Below are 21,946 nucleotides of genomic sequence, written 5' to 3'. Positions count from 1 at the left end.
ATACGCAAAAGTCCTCCTAGTTAAACTAAATAAAGAAGTTCCACCCACATCTAAGTTTAAACTTGTACATACAAGTTAGAACAAAAAAAAGACCAAAGTAATCTCACAAAGGGGAAAATAAAAGCGCTACAGTATTTTCACGGCCCGTATCACCGACCACAGAAGCTGGCACACTCGTGTATTGCATAACAGTCCAAGTGGGTCAGTGTACAACAAAGGAGTAACCACACCGCGTCCGGACCACACTGCACAATGCACTGTGCACTGGGACAAGCTATTTGTGGCCTGTGACGTCACACTGCTATCAAAGGTCAAGTGTAATTGTTCTGCCTTTCGTTCTATGCTTTTTGAATTGCTTTTTTTATCGTTTTGTGATTTGCGGTTTTGTGATTTGTGCCATTCTGTTCACAGAATGAGATTTTATTAGGTAGGTACAGTCATTTGTCGGAGAGGTCTAAAATTATAAATTGTAATACCTATATATTTATAAATTAGATAGGTACTTTTATTTCCCTCACAAGGTGTAAAAATGCGTCATATTAGGTATTATATTCAGTTTCTATCTCAACTTAACCGTTCTATAAGGCTAAGGAACAATGAACAGATCATCCTTAATGCTATTATCAAAGGAACAATATAATTTATTACCGCTTAACCTATATTGAAAACGCATCCTTATATTTATAGCCCCGGTACTTTTTAAATAAAACAATTATGCGAACATAGTACTTTCTTTTTTGATGACGTTAGAAAGAGAGCTTGCTAACACACTCATCACTATAGGCCAACATATTAAAAAAAATCGGTTTGAAAGTTTCAAAGATAATACCATAAAGGTAAGCGAAGTTGATATTTGAACGATTAAAGGCCAATTTTCCCATTGTCATTTGACATAAACAAACAATAATTTCGACATTTATTGATGTTTGCAAAACTGTCAAAATTATTCTTCGATTAGCGATAGAAAATCGGCCTTTTCAAAGATATAAAGTAATCAAGTGTATTGCACACAACAATTACACAAACACAACAATTCGAAATATTTGAAGCACGCAACACATTACCCCCCTTATCAAGTGGAGTGAGAACGGGATTTACTGTCATAAAGCGTTTAAGTGGTAAAACGATCTAGATCAAAGATAATTCTCGGTTAAAAACGAGAGCCGCCAAATAGCCGGTGATAAACATCTTTTACAGCCCGTTGTTAACGAATTACCGAGTGAACTAAACACGCTATTACATTACGAATGTATTACAATAAAATATGAAGAATTTATTCGTTTACTTGTAATTGAATAGTAGGATCGTAAAGTACGCGCAACTTTACTTTGTGTCTCTGAATATAGCTGCAAGCCGATACGAAAAAGCAAAAAATATAATGCCCGGATTTCTCTCCTGAATCCTCTTCGCAGCAGCTTTTTGTTATATTCAGATACTCATACTTATTTGGCGCGTATTACACCGAGTGAACTAATATATTACATTACGAATTTATTATTACTATTACCGGCGAAGTTAGAAGCTCTAGTTCTAAGTCTTACCGAATATAGTTTTAACCAAGTAACTGGATTGTGGAGTTCCGATAGGCAGTCTCTCCATGTAAAATACTGGTAATCAGCTTTATCCGGTAAGACTAGAAACCGAATTCAACAAACTTTTTGGAAGCAAGACTAGAAGTATGAAGAATTTCTTAGTTTACTAGTCATTAAATTGAAGTATCGTACTTGGTGCCGCGTGATACTGAGGCTCGTGGCATCGGCCTATTGACTCTTACATTGAATGCAAATAGTAAGTAATTTGTGATACTCCAGTAAAACATTCACTTGTTATAATGATAAATATACAGTTGTTATTTATTGAGTACATAGAAGTAGTGGTCTTGAGTGGTCTATGACATGACTGACGTGTGGCAAAATGGCCAAGAAGTGGAGTTCTATTTGTCGTTTCCATGGTGGCTGTTGACGTTTTCTTTTCTGTACGAGTGTCTATTCTGAGAATACAAGATCTGTTTTCAGTGTACAATAAAATAGATCCGCCAACAATTATAATTATAGTATTAATTCAAGCGTATTATTATAATGTTGGCGTTAACATATGTGTGGAATTAACCTCCCATTTGTAAACGAGTAATTCGGTCTAGCATATTGACTTTACTGCAGCCGGCAGCCATTAACATGTGCAAACAATTCAAAACATTACCGACACCTAAAAATTATTTGAATATGTCGAAGCCACATATTTACTAGTTTTCATCATTTCTATTTTTGACACAGCAACGTGCGACTGTCCACAGTTCATTGCGAATAACTGGACTGCTGCCATCCTGGCCATTTATAACTTTGCATTAATTGCTAACCTTGTAGGTTGCATGCTGTTTGTCAACCTAACCTAATTTTGAACTTAATGGATAAAAAGAAAAGCAGAATCTGTCAAATCCAGTTTTGAATTTAGGATCATTTGGATCATAATAAATCGTGTTACTGAGGTAAGTAATTTTTAAGTAAGTTTATTTTTTATATGATAACGACAAAATGATGAAATTAATTGTGAACAAAACTCTTAACTTAGCTGCTGTCTTGTTAGCAGGTAAAAATTAAGTTCATAAGTAACGGAGCAGCTACTGATCAATCGACAAGCCTTACCGAAGCTTCCCTGTAACACGGATGGTTTACCGATAGATTATAAATACGGCGGCCTTAAATAGTCCAGTCATTATAGTAAGTTCACCTCGGAATTCGAGATACCCAGCTGTAAGTCTGTAAATACTTGTATATTGACACCCTAAAAGTTGTCTCAAAACCTACATATGGTAGGGTGTACGCAACTATAAAATTTCAAGGTCCAAAGTCCCAAAAACCGGTTTTTTGAGCTTTTTTTGTAAATATCTCATTTCCTATGGAATTTTTGCATTCGTATTCATTACCAATATTGTACAGTATAAAACTCTCTACAAATTTTGTTTGAATTTTTTTTTTTATGGTGAACCGTTTTCGAGATAGAGGGCGGAGAGCGCGCGGACACAGGATCATTTCAAGTCAACCGGTGCCTCCGGTCGAAGATGCGCCATATATAGTTGATGAACTATCGATAAATCAATGATTATAATAATAAATAAATTTAACCCATTACTGTCCCACTGCTGAGCAAGGGTCTTCTCCCGTAATGAGGGAGGGGTTAGGCCTTGAGTCCACCACGCTGGCCAAGTGCGGGTTGTGGACTTTGCATGCCCTCAATAAATGTATTTAACAAATTTTATTCATGCAAGGTTTCCTCACGATGTTTTCCTTCACCGTTGGAGCATGTGACAATTATTTCTAATACACACATAACTTCGAAAAGTCATTGGTGTCATCATTTTCTTCATAATTATATTAAATCTATATCTTTTCAATAATACTGATTTATTTGTTTTTTTTTCATCATGTAAGAAGTTATTAATATTAATTAGGTTAAAATTCAAATATAGTGCCTATATTTTCATAAAAAAATCTGCAATTACATGGGCAGGTAAGTGTTGATAAGTTAATTAATACTGAATAAAAAGTGGATAGGTTATGAAAAAAATGATAAAAAATAATGTAATAGTTAATAGAAATTGACAAATATTTATTAATCATTGATTTATCGATAGTTCATCAACTATAATATATATGGCGCATCTTTGACCGGAGGCACCGGTTGACTTGAAATGATCCTGTGACCGCGCGCTCTCCCCCCTCTATCTCGAAAACGGTTCACCGTAAAAAAAAAATTCAAACAAAATTTGTAGAGAATTTTATACTGTACAATATTGGTAATGAATACGAATGCAAAAATTCCATAGGAAATGAGATATTTACAAAAAAAGCTCAAAAAACCGGTTTTTGGGACTTTGGACCTTGAAATTTTATAGTTGCGTACACCCTACCATATGTAGGTTTTGAGACAACTTTTAGGGTGTCAATATACAAGTATTTTCAGACTTACAGCTGGGTATCTCGAATTCCGAGATTCTTACCTAATTTAAGCTTAATTGACTGCACTATAAATAACATTCTTGAGTGAACTACTAGCTATCTATGATTCATTGTGTATTGTTAGTTCGAGTATAAGCGATTTGGCTGGTTCTCAAGCGTAACATGTTAATCCATAAAACGCGATCAAAATTCTGTAGAGACGCGATGGCGCCGCCGCGTCTCACAATTTGTACGAAAAATAAAATATAAAGGAATCCTAAAAACCAGTTTCTTGGAACAAAATAGAACACTATGAATATGAATTGTATTATTTATAGACAAATGGCTCATAGGCGTGGTTTCTTTGATGCGACAGCTGATGACGCGGTCAAGGTTTTGATTTCCGCGTCGAAGAATACAACATTTGAATATTGAAGATCAGAATTTCTTAGTAATTAGATTATGGGATTTGAGAATTGAACAGGGGGAAAGTCGTGATATGTGTGTAATTCCCTAGAAAATTGTGAGTGTGAAATCTACTTAGAGTCTCATTTCCGAATTTGTATTTGAGGGAAATGACGATCGACATGTATAGCTAAAATGATTTGTACCCATCCGCATAATTATGTCCTTGTTGTTGCTAGGTAGGTTGCCGGTATACTATCTACAATGATACACAATTTTAAATTATCGAAGCAGTAGAATTTCAAGACCACACAGATTTGCCATTATTTAAGTATACTTAATCGAAATTATTGTTATTTGAAATATTAAATACAATAGTATTCTGAAATAGTTACCTTGTGACAAAATAATACCTTGAACCTTACACTAAGCACAAAATAAAATATAACATACCAATTAAATAATTATATCATTAGTAATTACGAGTGCCTTCAAGAAATGAAAATAGAACTTCTATTATTGTAACCCCTTTGAATTTCAAATGCAAATATATTAGTCTATTTGTAGTATAACATCGTAGTGCGTGAAGTCGATGATGGTCAATTATATTCAAGAAATAACTACCGATAGCGGTTTAATATGTATGATTGAAGATAAGCAACTTTTACTTTACTCGAAGGAAATAAAATAGTGCAGCAACTTTAAATGTTAGAATAAGTTTTTCAGATATCATACGCACCTGTTATAATAAGTAGCTTATAGATTTTAAAATAAAGGACCCTAGATAACAATATCATTCTTCAGATGAGCAATGAATGCCGCAAACGCTTTGCAAGTAGAGCTTTAAATAATCAACTATGGGAAATTTTAAACGCATTCTTTTTTTAAATTTTTCGATGAAATATCCGGTAGTAATGTTCACAGATAAAGGTATAAGCATAAGCAAGATACAGACACATCTTACTCAGGTCCATCTAAAAAATCATATTTGCCACTATGTACAATAAAAAAATTAAACTTGACTGTTTAGAATAAAACTATTAAGAACTGCAATTTTTACAGACGTTATTTACCATTATATACTTATCTTAACGCTCTTTAGTAAGTCGAGATAGGTCCATAATATAATTCTAATTCCCTCCTATATTGTGTGAGCTCAAAAGATGTATAAAACCGTATTGCATGACAGTTAATACGATAATCCGCGACCGCAACTAGTACATTGCGTGTAACGCGACACGCATCTCATTTGTGGTAAGAAAACGCGTCTAGCTCGTAAATTGACAGTTACCGACATGTAGAACGACTGTCTAGGGATAGATTTTTAAGGTTCTGTACTGAAACGGTAAAAACGGACCCTTTTTATAGAGATTTCGATGCCTATATGACTGTCACCAGGCTGTATTTTATGAAAGGCGATAGTTTGAAAATTTCAGTTGTCACTATAACAAAAAATACAAAAATGAAACAATAAAATTATTATTTCGTGTGGTGGTTTCGGTGGCTCCTGTTTACCTAAATGTTTTTTTAGTTATTTTATAAATTTTTATGATGGTACGGAATCCTTCTTGCGTGAGTCCAACTCGCACTTGGCCGGTTTCGGTTTTTTATTTAATGCCAATGGTGTTAAGGCGTCGGTCTGAAAGATAGATACTGCAGTCGTTTACCGACTCAAATCGCAGTCTCGTGGCGTCCAGTGTTACTAAATTGTCTTGTAAGTAACATGTGCCCTTAAGCAATGGCCCTGACTACAAAAGAATTTGATAAATCGAATATAAAATAAAGACATAAGTAGACCATTCGTAAAAGCATGTAACCATTTATAATTCTAAATGTAAAACGCCATTATTTATAAAGTGTGTTACCATAACGTCAGCCATGACAACCAACGGTGTTGCCAGAACCGCTTACATTATAATTCACTAAATTAGATAACTATTATTATGTTTTTGTACCTTCACAACTTTCACTTGAAATGTAATAAACGCATGAAGAAGCAACCGTTCTCATTTTTTCTTCAATAACATTACAAAACGGAACTTTTTGTGAATAGGAAAGCATAACTCTATAATGATGGTCCAATTTTCGTGTAACTGGTCTTGCCTTTTGACGATTGTAAGGAAATTGAGGACAGTTTATGGGATTGTCAATGCTCTGTAATCGTTCGCTAAGGTAAAAAAATATAAGACAAAAAGTTCGAAACGAATTAGCTTTGCGCTTTTTATGCATCAAATTTTGAATAACTTTTAATATAAAATATGCTGAGTTAAAAGGAGCTTATCACGAATACAATTTTTTTCAAGATTAGTTACATAGTTTACGCTCCATATTTTTTAAAAATTACGCTCATATATTTATGTCCCTCCTACTATTGCTAAAACAAGAGCTGTTGAAACTTATCAGTTAGTAACTAGTGAAACATGAGATTTAGCTCAATTAGTAAGAATCAAATACAGTTATTTTAGAAAACAAACTGCTAATGTTTCCTTTTAGCTTCATTTGAATGAAAATAACGCGAAATTTTAGCTCTCGTTTGCCCTCAATAGGCTGTTACGGATACGACCGAAAGAGATTTGATGACTTTATTTTGCGCAAACAAATTAATTGAAATTCAATTGAACGCTTCAGATGTCCTCACTGTATCAAAAATATTTGGCTTTGACAAAAATTGCAAAGTTAATAATCTTAGTATCTTCTGATTAATCAGGGTTAGACGCGATTGATAATTAAATTATTGATACACGTATTGATAATTTTAGTTCTCTACTAATAACAATCAAAGAAAAAAGACAGTTACCTCGGTCTTTTAAGCGCTCTAGCTCTAGTCTTTACATTAATTTATACCTAAATGCTAAAACATGACATGACAAGGACAAATTACATCAGTAACTAACTCTAATTATTGATTCTCTATACATAAAGCTATCAACCGTAGCTAACAAAAGCTTCTATTGTCATAATCAATCAGAAAAATAAAGTAACAATTGCTTTTATCAAAGCGCTCCATTCAATAACCATTAGTTTAACTATACTTAACAGATAAAAAAGAACAAAATACCAATGAAATATACTTAGTAACTTATACAAAGACAAGATATTTATTTACTCATCGTCCTTAAGTTGGTATTATGCAGTAAACATGATGACGCAATGCGGCACGCGACCCGCCAACTTTTCAATGCTCAATATCGAACCGCAGATGGACTTATTTGCAACCTCTTTGTTTTATATCCTTAAACTTTTTTCTACAGATGAGAAAATGAGAGCTGTTCTAAGTTTAAAATAAAACAGGCATAAAAGAAAATTTCACAGAGATTGCAGCCTGCAACTGAATTAAAAATATTGTGAAAAAAATATTGTTTTAGAATGCATTATTTAGTTAGTTGCTAAAATAAAATTGTTGTAATGCAATTATCATCAACAAAAACTTGCAAGCAAAAAAAAGCTACGATAAAATAGTCCCTATAAATGGGTGCCTATCAAAAGAATTAGAATATCATTAACACAAATAGTATAATACAAAAGTACAGGTCAATGACTTACTGCAATTACAATAGCTTTTTTCGACTTTGACATAAGTACTAAAGTTAAAAGTATACTAAAGCTATACAAACAATAAAAAAACGTTAATAGTCCCTACAATAATTTGTTTACAAGTAAAACAGTCTGACTCAATTTTCTCTTCTATAATTCAATACATAATTGCCCGTTGCATGTCTATGATATCGATAAAGCAAAATAGAAAATAGTTTATTGAAGTCAAACAACAAGCTTGTGTATAAATTACTGAATATTATTTTGTACTTTCTGTGTAACTACTAGCGAGAGATGTTATTAGATCAATAGCTATTTTCTATGTTTCTCGAATAGACTTCACTACGCCTAACATGGATTAATATGGCGAATTCTAAAGTTCGATCTATTGTAAATGTTTTCAATACTCATACTGTCATATGATTACCATATTATGGACAATATGGATGCATTATTTATCAAATATTCATGAAAATAATTTATTAACTACGGATTTATTTTGCCATAAACTTCACTAACAACTAGTCATTGAAAGTTAAGAAAATCTACAAACTAACCAAAACTTATTGGCAACTATCAGTTCGAAGTGTGCCTTTACCCTTTAGTATCGTAGTTTACTCACTACACCTAAAAGAAAATAATAATATTTCAAAAATACAAATTAACGGAAATCTTCAGGAACATCACTGGCTGTTCACGACGGGCGATGTCCGTCATTGTCTGTCTGAATGTCAACGACAGTATTGACATTAGAAACAAACATTACCATTTAATGCGAGAAATTTCTTTAGATATTTTTGTGACTTTCTTGTCCATTAGGTACATAATATGCTTCCACGTGTTAAGTACTATGAACTTTAGAAACTTTTTTATTCTTAGTATAAACGTAAATATACTTTGTGTGATTACTTTTCTAAGTACAATTACAATCATCATATCAAATTGTATGGATGTATAAGTCAGGGAAGTATTACCCCAGGGTACTTATATAATACCAAAGTAACGTCTATTTACATGATACATAAGTATTACGTAAGAAAATTCCATGTTCTCATGACCCGACGAATAAATAAACAAAGTCTGGCGTTAATGGTTCCATCGTTTTATTTTAACGGATTATGGCAGTTGCTGCAAGTAAGGTTCTGTCTGCTTTTGACAGCACTAAGTATCTATCTACCAGTAGACGGGGAGAAAATTATATTCCGCTTGAAAGAAGGAGTAAATATTTGTGTAACAGGAGATTTTATTGAGTTAAAAATTAAATAAGCTGTTCAATACTGTAAAGCTTTGATTGCCTTGCAATTAAATCTAGTTTTTGACAATAAGATAAATAAAGACGTAAGACTTTTAAACTACGCGTCCACTACGTCGGAATTGGCGTACGGATCGTAAGGATTTGTTGCTTTGTATTAATTTTTATGTGCACAGGATCGCCATGTCGCTGTCGGTGCCTGCGCCATAGAAATTATATAATTCCGACGCAGTTAGACACGTCGCTCAAAATCTTTGCTTGTGCCAAACACATGGAAGACAACTTCTCAATAAAATTGAACTTGATATTTCACTTGTGAGAAAATAATAAAACAAGTAAACATGACTCTATATCATTTGGACCATTTCGGGCGCTAGTTTTTGAATAACATATTATCAGATGCTATGTTATGTCACTGTCATATTTCTCCGTACATGGTGATTAAAACAACACATAGCTTCGTGTTTACGTTTCGTTGGCTAGTACATTGTCGTAATGGTTTTCACAAAGCGATAAAGTATGGAGTTTATAGTTCGAGTATACATTAGTGATGTCAATACTGATCGTTTATATTGTTGACGTAGACAAGGTTTACTTTGTTCTTATATGGAGTATTTTTTATTATAAATCAACTCTAGTACTGCTTGGTAACATGGTTTAGCTGTAAGGTTTGTAGCATTACCAAAGCGTTGACATTTTTTAAAAATAATTGTCATTACGTTCAGCTACACCCTCTCTCTACCATCGTCTTGTTGCACAGTGCACTATAGTAGAGTTCGAAATCGCACAACATTTATTAAGTGTCAAAATATTTAAGGGATCTCCTAAGAGTTTGAAAATACGCTGGGTTTGAAAATACGCTAGTATCTGGATGGGACTCAATCCCTGTTATATTCCTGGAATTTCCTGCCAACAATATTTTAGAACATTTATTTTCCTAAAAATCACGTTTTAAAACTTCAAACGCCAAAGCTAGCCTTCTTATAAGTCAATGTTTTCGTCAAGTCAAAATATTTGTCTTACTAATTAAGATAATACACGTAATCAATCAAACTGTTACATCCTGTTAGCTTCCGAAATCTGTAGCAATGGCCGATAAGGAAGAGATCTCGGCTCATCGCCTGCTCTTAGCTACAGGATTAATTATTGTAACACGATACAACAGGGAAAACGTGCAGGGGGTCTTAAGTGAGCGGTTGAGTGTGTTATTCCGCTGAGTAACTAATTCTGTGTGATATTGGCAGGCCGTTTTTCGTTTATGGACTACGGAGCAAGGTTCCTAGGTATATAGTACGAACAGGGATGATTGTGGGCAGTATTATCTAACTGCGAAGTTTGATTGGAAGGCGATTGGAGTTGTTTAAACTTTGTTTTAATTTTATTGTTGAATGAAATCGCGTATTAAAACAAAATCTTATCGTCAACTAGCGAAAACAAGATTTAAAAAATGGAACTTCAAAAGCAATTTCTTATTTCACCGTATTTTTGACAAGTGCATACAAGTTGCTGGCGGTTTGTTGGGGGTTTCCGTTTCATTTTGAACAACTGATATTAAAGTAAATTTATGATTTTATATCTACTCGAGATAAGTGATGAGTGCTTGTCAACTGATATTCGTACAAAGATTCATCTGTTGTGCGACCTACTGGTTTTTATCTGACGTTTTTATCATTTTATATTATTTGATTATGAGATTCTGTATTTGAGTTGTCACATAAAAATGATAACAACATAAGTTATAGCTGTTCTAAGAATGTGACAATAACCAATGAAATCAAGACCCATTTAACATTTAATTTTAAAGTCATGTTTATAAAACAAAAGGCAATTCAATAAACTACTATTAATAACCGAGTCACCATTGCAGTAAATACAAAAAAAAAGTTTTACCAAGAAAATTGCATCAACTTGAAATTGAATCCCCTTTTTATTAAACCCAAGATAAAAGTGCAAGGAGTGGGTGTAACACCTCTGCCTGACCTTTAAGGTAAATACGAGAGCAATATTACACGAACTATGAATAGGTACGCCCACAGATTGCAGGAACTATTCTATAATTTCCATGTCTATCGGAAACAGCGTGGGACGTCTTCCTACCAGAGATCTTAGAACTAACGCGCTTCGGATAAAATAACCGTAAAACCACTTTACACGGTTTAATTTGCGTACAAATTGATTTCAAGGAGGATGTACCACTTAATTTTTTACATGTGATTTGTTTTTATGACTCCAATATAAAATGTTGTCTATTGCAAATATAAAAACGTGTGAATATGATAATAATAGTAAAAAAGAGCTCTAAGTTCATATTATTTTATTCATTTGAATAACACTAACACAGAAGGAAAACCGGTATTGCAATCCTGAATTTCGCTTTTACTGGGATTCACTTTCTCGTGGCAATATCTGTAAGAATTTATGCATAAACGTAAATTTTATGCTACAAATGTAGGTGCGTGTTTGTGCATCCTGTACGTATAATAAAAGTGAAATTAATACTGAACAAAAGAAAGTAATCCGACTCGTTTACACATACGATGTTATCATAGTATGCACATATACACGCGAGTGTCACAGAAGAGTTTTCGTACCTAGCTTTTAAGTAGGTCATTGACCTGCAAGGTTTCCTTTAAGAGCATTTGAAATAGTGCACTAATACCCTAGGCTTGTATCGCAACAACGTCGGCATCGACAAACGGATTTTCACGTCTAACGCTTCCTTGCATTTCGAAATAGTAAGTGTAATTTACATGACGAAAATTTGCGGTGAGAATGTAAATACGTCTGTTTCAAAATTGCTTGAATGACTTGTGGATACATACTCTACTTTCACACAGGTGATATTTTTTGTAAATAGTTGTCATCGAATGAAATATTTTATTGAAGGTCGTAGTAAATTTTCTTAATATTTTTTATTTTGTGAATGATTAGGTATGCGCCAGTTATAACAACGTGACGGCAATAATAATAAGTTTACGTAGACCTACGTTTAATAATAATAAAAGTCAGGCTCTTACTCTGGCTATGCATAGTAAGTTAAGGTAAGTTTATTGTTAAGAATTTGCTATTTTTTCTACAGGTATGTAGGTATATAAAACATATTAAACATCAACTTTGAAAGATTGCCGACTAGCTTATACGCTCGCGTGCGCTGTTCCCATATCAGCAAGTCTGCTTTAAAAAATGAACTCGAGACGCTAATTCCGTATTTTCTTACGAATAACGAAGTTATTGTTTGAAAATATGCCAATTACATAGCGAAAAATTTTTCACTCGGTAAACGCGACGGCGCGGAAAATTTTTCTAAACGAAAAAGAAATGAAGGAATTTACGAATGTATAAACAGCTATGAGTACTTACTATTTTGTTTTTAAAATTTATGTGCGCATTGTCACGCAGTAAAGAGTTTCAAATGGTACCGGTGCTGTTGCCAGGAGTTTACGTTAGCTATTTGGAACAGTAGCGCATGAAATTTGAACATTACCATGCGTATTGCGGAATGCATGCACTATGAGCCTTATCTAATTGGTGATCGTAGGGCCGAGAAAGCTGCTACGGATTGGATGGGGAAGTGAACTATCACGTACTACGTCATTGCCAGCTCGACATTTATAGAACAAATTTTCCCGTAAGGCAAATGAAGGCTTGGGTCAAGAACTCCGAAGTGTAAAAGTTCACATATTACCTTCTGGTGTCATAGCGCAGTTATAAAGTCAGTCACAGGTTTCACGAAACATTGTATTTTTGAGTTAAAGTTACAAAGAACTAACGGCACGTTATAAAATAAAACCAAATTTATTGTACTTAATTCCCTTAACGTTCGTAAGCCACATTCTATAAATCTGTGAAAGTGACTTGAAAATTGCAACGATTACCCTACAAAGATAAGGTTTTGTGTTGGCTATTAGCCGCCGTATTAGCATTTCCGCAGCAATTACCCCCCGTAGTATTCATGCGGTTTAAGGAAAAAAGAAGAAGTTTTTTTCTTACTCAGATTTTTTTTTGTTTTTACGGATTGGTAAATCGACGGATTGGAAGTAATGCCAACGCATGTTAAAATATTACAAAGAAACAAATCCAAAATATGAAACTTAACCATTAAAATCCTTTCCAGAAATAATTATGCACTATTACGAGTAGAACCATAACAGTAAAAGCTGTATTTTACTTAATGACTTGAACTGAATTACCGAAGATTACTTTAAATACTTATATGTTTTAAGAGTTATAAATGAACTGCAGAATTTTAAACTGCCTAGGGCGTTTTTTAACCGTACCTTGGTGATAAAGTATTTTTTTACAAGAAGACGAAGAGATTGACGGATACGAGCGTGAATCATCGCTAAGCTTTTCTTTGGATAACAAAAACTGCACTACGTTGTCGCGATTTAACGCTAAGCGGGGGTCACGATTTACTAAACCGTGAGAAATGTATTTTTCTTATCTGTTACTGGTTCGCTTACGTGTTAAGTTGAATAATGGCCCATATCTCTCTCAAGCATACACGCTACATAGTGGCTTATAGGTGCATCGATCGGAAAACGATCATGACGCGAACTTCGAGACTTTTCATGCTTTGGAGGGAACGTAAAATGTGGGTACCTCCCGGGTCAATTGGTTTGTCCCTTTTTGGGTCACAAAACATGACAAACAAATGAGTCAAACTTCCTTCTACAAAAATAAACAATAAATACCTATGATATAGGTGTCTACATACAATGTGATACAAATCATAATTATAATGTATGTAGCCGTCAAAGTCCACAGAACATTATAAGCATAACGACTAAATGGTTTTATTGGTATCGAACTTTGATCTGACACAAGGAAAACGTGCTTTAAAAGATCGAAAGACCTTCGAGCAAGCAACCGCAAGTTCGCAAGCTTGTAAAGAAAACATAAAACATGTTTTAGTTTATTAACAAGTTTCCTCAAGTGCAAAAGTCAACAGTTAGAGGAAAAGTCACGCACTTTGTGACACTCATACGCGTCGAAGCAGAAACTCTTTAGTCCAGACCTCGTCACTCCGACTACAGTAATGTGATCCGGTACTTAGGCACATAAGTGATGTTCACACCACCGTTTTACAAAGAATATGCAAATGCAGCTTTGTTTTAACGTGTAGGAACTGAGAGCTTTTTAATGCGTACAGGATAATAATCTTGCTGTCTACTGAATATTATTATGTTACGCGTATTTCTTGCAAGTTGCAAATAACTATTTGTGAGATGTTCAGTCTTTATCACCTTTTTAAAATGCAAGAGGTTTTCTTATTAGTTTGCCTGAAAGTAACACGTCACACTAGTGACATGACGACAGTTTTAGTTCTTGAGATAGACTGCGCCTGGATTTTCATCACCACTTTCCGGAAAGAGGAAATATAATTATCAAAAACACAACACATCTTGTCTTTTGTATATTTGAGTGATCTAACATGTCCTTCTATTGATCTTGAACACTTCGACTAGAACAAGTTATACAAAAACAGTCTGTCTACTCATCTATTTTTGATATCTGATTGTCTAAACCTACATCCGCAATCGGCATTACATCTTTAGTTCTTGCACTTCAATGATCTTTGAACTTGAATTATTTCTTTTAAAGTGGTCCAATGTCGTTTTTTTGACACTGCACTGTATTGTCTTAAGTTTTAGCGTGACTAATAGAGCGTCATGGCGCGACGGTCAGGGCTGTTCTCTGCATACAAATACGACCATTTTATTTGACTTCCACCATTGTTCTGTGTGCTATATGCTGTATGAATACGTTTAAGTGAACTGTTACTTAACACATATAATATTATGTACTCAGTTAATAAATTCTTATATTGTTTAGTTTTACGGTTATGTCATGCTTTAAGTAGAATGGTTGTGTTTAATGTTTTCTAGTTAACTTTGTGGTTTTAAAGAGTAACTATTTAATTATTAAACTATGGTTTACGTCAGGATTATACATGTATTCCTTGAGTTAATACAAGTTATTGTGCTCCGCTGCTCTTTATAAGAAACTTACGAGGCTCATTTGTCTTTCTCAAATACATCTTTTACCCACATTTAATTGAGTTTTTATTAATAATATTATTATTATAGTCATGCTAATTATGTTTGCGCAATTATCAACGTGTCTATTTATGAATATATAATTAAAAGAATAAATGTCGTCCTCACGAGCAACCGGTATCAATAAATAGATCCAACAAAATTACCAACTTCTTACTCGAACATAGTTTTTTAGAAACAAACAATAACACACCTACATAAAAAATGATTATTAAAATTGTAGATTGATTCACTCAGAAAACAAATAAAATAAACACATACAAAATCAATTTTGGTTCTCGTACAATTCATTCGTCAGTAATTTTTCCATTACCGTTTTTGCCATGCTCACATTATATAGATGATGTTGTTACTCGGTCCATTCAATGTAATTTACCATCATAAAAACATAGAAAAACCGTTGGGCCGCGTAATTTGGACAGTTTCAGTGTCCATTTGTGAATGGAGTTAACCAATGTTTAGTCTAGCTCAGTCAGAGGAGTACCGTTACTCATTAACACATGAACTAACAGATGTGACTTGTATGTCCATAATTATCTTAAAGAATATATTATAGGTTTATGAATCTACGTCATAGTTTCAGAAATTAGCACAATGCATGTAATATAATGAGAATTCATTGACCTGACCACAAATGGAGCAATTTACCGCAGAGGTTAGTGCAGTAGTTTTGACATAAAATAAAGCATCCTTAACGTTCATTCTGGGACAATGCAGTCGAAGTTTTTATGGGTGAATAAAGACCGAATCATCTTGCATAAAGTGAAATCTGTAAACGTACTCCTTCAGGCTTATTCAGATTGATATTTTTTGTCTTAGATTGTTAGTAATTCTGATAACGAAAATATTTATAATTAGTATTATTTATTCGTAAGAAAAATTGCTAAAGGTGTAGATGAATGAAGATTATTTTAACTATAGTATACCATTGCACCACAAGTAAAGATTTTTATAAATACTTATTCTGTTAAACTTTATTACTTAAGGTCCTATATACAATTTTCGGTCAAATATTTCCTTATCGTACTAGGTACTATGTCCTTATGCTACTGACATTCGCAGATAATTATTTCAACCATATAAATGTGTTTGTGATCCTTAATAAGTAGAACCTTATGACCCATTGTAATACCAGCTGTCCATCAAAACAGCACTCCTTATATTCACTATCATCAAAAACATTACACAACACACGCTACCAACACAATGTCTCAAAATCAATCAAACTTACCAACTGTCCTTTATACTTTTCCTTTGGAACGTAAACACTTTTTGTATAGAAAATCGATAGTTTATCTATCGGTTAAGAACTTTATGATGTGATTTTCATGTCCATCGTTTGCAGATGGATTGAGGGAATAGCCGAGTGAAGTATTATAAAGCTCGCGTGTTGTGTACAAGCGTGGCGCTATCTTTTGTACTTGATCTTATTTGTAACACACTGTACCGTTAAAAACAAACACCCTTTAAGTAAGACTATCGTTTGAAGTATCGTTCGTCTTTTTCGAAATTCGTTCGTTGCTTTTACACTTATAAACTAAGGCTTAGGTTTGCAAGGGATTTCGTATTGGTGACTGTTTTGTCCTAATCAACATTACCAAATATACACGTTAGCATTAAGTCAGTCGTGAGGTTTCATAATTACAAAGAGACGTAACAACCAATAATTCACAATTGATTATAGACATAACAGTCACCATAACAAGATAGTATCGACTTGTTGTTTCATAGTTCATCTTATAAGCGTTATATCCAAGGGTTGAAGTACATATGTTTGTCACAGTTTGTTCACAACCACGTCTACAAGTGCTCAGTGTCTCTCCCAGGTGGGATGAGTATGTTAGTTTGTTAGTCGTGCACAGCCGTCCTCAGACCTTTGTATGTTTGGTTTAGTTTGTAAGCGTGGAGTGCAGTGTTAGGCTTCACACAGCAGACAAATTGATATCGGGACGCGATTATTTACAACTCCTGGAACTGAATTTTCCATAGATTAGCCAATTTGGCTGGTTATTGTTTCCGATTTTCTATAAACATTGTATTGGCAGAACTCTTGTTCCCACGAGAGTGACGAACGTTGCATGCGCGTAGTCACTGGTGTAGTGAACTTATTTACACGGCACAAACACAAACAAATTATTGTTAAATGTCGATTTCATGGCTTGCTTGCCTCAATTTACTAAAACATGTTTCAAATGTTCAATTCCCACACAATTGTTTTTCAGTACCAAGAAATCGCAAATATCGCGGCCCGATACAGTTAGGTTTGTCAGCCCGCTGTGTTTACATTGTTAGCCCTTAGCTTGGCTCGGTGTAACTCGACAACTCTGTTACCTGTGTCCTTAACATAGGTGTTGTTATCGTGAATGCGGGCGCGTAATATGTTCCATTAATTTTATAGAAGTCACTCTGCAAAAAAAGAAATTTGACCTGAATGCCTGAATTTACTCTCGTTAGGCACTTTTCGAGTCAGCATCGTGCGTGTTCCACTCAGATTTCTCTCGAACATTTGTATCTCGATGCAATTCGATATGCGTCATTAAATGCCAATTTGTAGGTTATTCGTATGGATAAAACAGTTTATTTTATGTATTTACTTAGAACTGTTATCGTGGTACAATCTGCGGTTGATAGTGGCACGACTTTATAGTCTCTACACGTATTAGAACGTTAAGATTCTAACATAGTTTAAAGGTTTTGTGAACACAAACATTGAAATTATACAGTTGTACATTGAACAAGTAACAAAGTCCCGTAAAATGCAAATGTATCATGTTTACGAGCTTGTTACTTCTTTTATAAGTTTATGCTTTGATTGATTGATGTTGGCTTCGTCGCCTGACGATTTCCTTACACTTAGGTTTAAATCATTAGTGTCTCCTAAACCTAGATAAACAAGCAGTGATGTCAAGTGTCAACATAAGGTTAATACTGTTATTGTTGTGCAGTCACTCGTGCTGTCCTTGTCACTCTTATGGGTAACACTCACCTCTTGGTAGAATACTCTCTTAGAACTGTAGGTGAGGTTGTACTGCTGGTCTGCTACCATGAGCAGGATGGTGAAGGGTAGCAGGAAAGCTGCAGCAGCGAGGAACGCGACGCACCTCCCGAGTCTCATCATGCTTACGTTTCTTCGACCGGCTACCATCTTGACACTATGTAACTGATTTTCCCAATGACGTTATACACTTCATTTGTTCGCGAACTCTTCTTTATAGCATCTGAGGAAAAGAGAGTCGAATTAGTTAACTATAATAACGTTGTACAAATATAAATACGAATAGAATAATAAAATTTTATATTTATATTTTTATTAGCAAGCGCACATGACGACAATGTATAAAACAATATCAAAATACTTAAGTAATTTGTTCCTAACCGTGTGTTAACTTCTGGAATAGAGATACACATTTCACAAACATACAGATTTCTAAACAACTTTCAATGTCCTACTGTTTTCCAAAACCCTTTTTCCATTGCCAGATTTGGAAGAAGGTATTTTACTTTTGCTCTTACAGCAAAATGACTGAGTTATGCCTTTATATATCAACCACTTTCATGTATGAAGTAGCGTCTTCATAGCAATATTGTCATAGCGAGTGAAACCTAATCTATTTGGGTGGAGCAATAAAAGGGAGCACAGTAAAGTATCGAAGTATCAAAGACATGTCCAAAGTATTATCGATCGGTATTTGGTAATGTAACGGCCGCTAATGTTCCCTACGGAAGCTATATTTTACCGCCCCTATGAGACTATGCTAACACAATTTTTACTTCTACGAGTCTGTTTATAGTTTTTTGCAGGTTAGGTAGAGTAAATTGTTTGTAAAACTTAACATAATAGGTACTATCTCATCCTCTGCGCTTGTGCTTGTAGTCATTTTTTTATACGATTGAGTGTTTAAGTGTATTTGCATTATACCTCTACATATCAGTTGAAGATTCCTTTGTTTTTAATAGAGTTTAGATGTGCGCTATAGTCTGATTGTGTCAGTAATAATCCAATGTACTGCAATCATCGACATGATTACCTACCTAACTTAGTACTTATTTATTATTCACAAACATTCAGGATTAGTATAATGAAGTTAAAAAAAAAACAGAAATTATTCTCCTCAGCCTGGGTCAGAGCTGTCTCTTAAGAAAAGAAACATCTTAATTTTAGATATCCTCGGTTATTTATGTTCGGAAGTTGTCTGTTATAAGGGATTGTCAAAGCCGCGTTTATAGTTTGGAATGTAGACTAAAATAAACAAACGACATCACGGTCATGGACCATTGAGAAATAACCTGACATCCTTCTAACAACGGCCAATGTACAGGATCAAACGTGAGCGTCGGCTTTGGAAATTGATTGATCTTGCTTAGTCACTGATTACGTGTATTTGTAAATATAACTGATAGCTTCCGTTCTTAACTGCTGTTCGATTTTTTAAGATTATAGGCAACTCCGAAGTATTGTTTCTTTTTCTGTTATTATAGTGCCCAACTAGCACACAAGCGCTATAACAAGCTGCACAATGGCCGGTTAAAGGATTTTTATAACGCCTTAGGCTCCTTAGTAAGAAGTATAGTGGTTCTATAAGCGGCTACAGATCTCTTGTAGCGTCAAATAGGCCCATACTGTCCAGCTTATAGCTCGATATTGGATCTACAGTGGTCGTAAATAGTAATTATAATAGTACGTAGTATAGTAGTAATACAGGAGCGCTAAAATAAGATGAAGGTGGTATAATCGCGCTACAAGAGCTTTTTCGCAGCTTCGTGGCGCTTACCAGCTGTTGTACAGAGGTGGTTAGCGCCACGAGCGTTCGAAAAAGCTCTTGCAGCGCGATTATACCACCTTTACCTTATTTTAGCGCTACTGTGTAACGGTTATAAATGCTAACGCTCTAAATTAGTAATATGGTCGGTTTATTATGGTGTAAACTAAATATATTTTTTTAAAATGAATCATCAGTGACAAATGAGGAGACATTTTATTTTTACGGATTGGATTATTAAAATAACAAGTAGTCTATCGCTTTTATTTCTTTGTGTACGTGATATGAAAGTGCGAGTTCCAGTTTGCTGTCAATATATGTGTATATTATCGTCAATATTTTCATGCGCCCTCAAAATATTTAGTTTTAAATGCAAAAATTATATAAATATGTGGATTTGGAAATTGTATTTTGAACATAAATAAGACTTTGAGGGTTACAGATAATTTAATTAGGGTTATAGGTAATAAAAAATGATTTTAATTATGTTAACGTTACCAGGCTATAGATTTATATGATCTTCAAAAGATCGTAATAACCTCAAAAAATATGTTTACCAAATGCTATAATGGCGTCTCGATCAAGCAGCTCTCAGAGTTGGTTACATCTGCTCTAGCGCCTTAAGCTGTACAAAGGCTCTAGTGTTTGCTGTTGTAGACCTCAAGGTTCTGCAGTTGTGGCATAAGAGTGCTTCAATATAACTGTTTTGGTCGCACACCAGCATTTTACTCGTACTTTTAGGGGTCAGTCGTTGAATATTAAAATAGTTTGAAAATCATTTATTTTTTAATTTATTTTATTTATTTTATTTATTTTATTTATTTTATTTATTTTATTTATTTTATTTATTTTATTTATTTTATTTATTTTATTTATTTTATTTATTTTATTTATTTTATTTATTTTATTTATTTTATTTATTTTATTTATTTTATTTATTTTATTTATTTTATTTATTTTATTTATTTTATTTATTTTATTTATTTTATTTATTTTATTTATTTTATTTATTTTATTTATTTTATTTATTTTATTTATTTTATTTATTTTATTTATTTTATTTATTTTATTTATTTTATTTATTTTATTTATTTTATTTATTTTATTTATTTTATTTATTTTATTTATTTTATTTATTTTATTTATTTTATTTATTTTATTTATTTTATTTATTTTATTTATTTTATTTATTTTATTTATTTTATTTATTTTATTTATTTTATTTATTTTATTTATTTTATTTATTTTATTTATTTTATTTATTTTATTTATTTTATTTATTTATTCTTTAAAAACAGTTGACAGACTGAACCACCACTGCACCTATGTAAATATATTATGATAATAATTTTAAGCTTTAGTATAAAGGTATATTACTCGGTTATAGCGCTTTAGGTGCTTAACATAATTCTGTAATCCCCATGGCTGTAAAAATGTTTCGAATGATACCTTATACATCTATTTGCCGTACAGAAGCCATATAAATATCTGATATAACGCTTAAGGCGCTATTAAAGACCTACGCAACTCTTTTATAGATGAGTAATACACTAGCCCTAAAAAAATCTGTTATAGAACCTAAGGCATTACAAAAAGCTTATTTACGCTCTTGAGCGCTATAAGCGCAACGCATAACTCCGTTTAAACTCCTTTATCTCCTAAAGTCCCCTTATACAGTTAACGGTGTTATAGAAGATTCCATTAACTCAGTTATACTTCCCTAGGCTGTCTAGCGATGCAATTACATGCTCATATATCACTATAAGTCATTAGTTTCCTACTAAACGGCTACTGTCCCGCCTAGCTGTTAAAGGGTTTTTTAAATAGCTAATATAGAACTTATAGAGAATTGTACAGCATTTGAACGACTCTTATGCAACTATCAGGCTGTATAACGACTGTATAAGCAGCTTGTGTGCTAGTTGGGGTGTTTCTTAAAGTCACGTTAAAATTAAGACCAATTAGTAAAAACTGTGTTACGCTATTTTTATGGCTACCCGA

General features: G+C 33.5%; 1 protein-coding gene across 3 annotated transcripts in view; it reads right to left on the bottom strand.

The window, feature by feature from the left end:
• Nucleotides 1-21,946, bottom strand: part of LOC142979715 (carbohydrate sulfotransferase 11) — a 54,987-nt gene that overhangs the window by 18,538 nt on the left and 14,503 nt on the right. For 2 of the 3 annotated variants that reach the window (XM_076124809.1, XM_076124808.1), the window contains exons 2-3: nucleotides 18,172-18,403; nucleotides 17,517-17,591 (exon numbers count right to left, since the gene is read on the bottom strand). In XM_076124809.1, the coding sequence (XP_075980924.1) occupies nucleotides 17,517-17,591; nucleotides 18,172-18,330 (234 nt within the window). In that variant the 5' untranslated portion in view covers nucleotides 18,331-18,403. The remainder of the gene's footprint in view (nucleotides 1-17,516; nucleotides 17,592-18,171; nucleotides 18,404-21,946) is intronic. The other variant, XM_076124810.1, reaches the window with a different exon arrangement.

The sequence above is a fragment of the Anticarsia gemmatalis genome, chromosome 17 (assembly GCF_050436995.1).
Source record: "Anticarsia gemmatalis isolate Benzon Research Colony breed Stoneville strain chromosome 17, ilAntGemm2 primary, whole genome shotgun sequence".
In the NCBI taxonomy this organism is placed as follows: domain Eukaryota; kingdom Metazoa; phylum Arthropoda; class Insecta; order Lepidoptera; family Erebidae; genus Anticarsia; species Anticarsia gemmatalis.
Note: the sequence above shows the minus strand (reverse complement) of the source record. Positions and strands in the feature narration are given on the sequence as shown.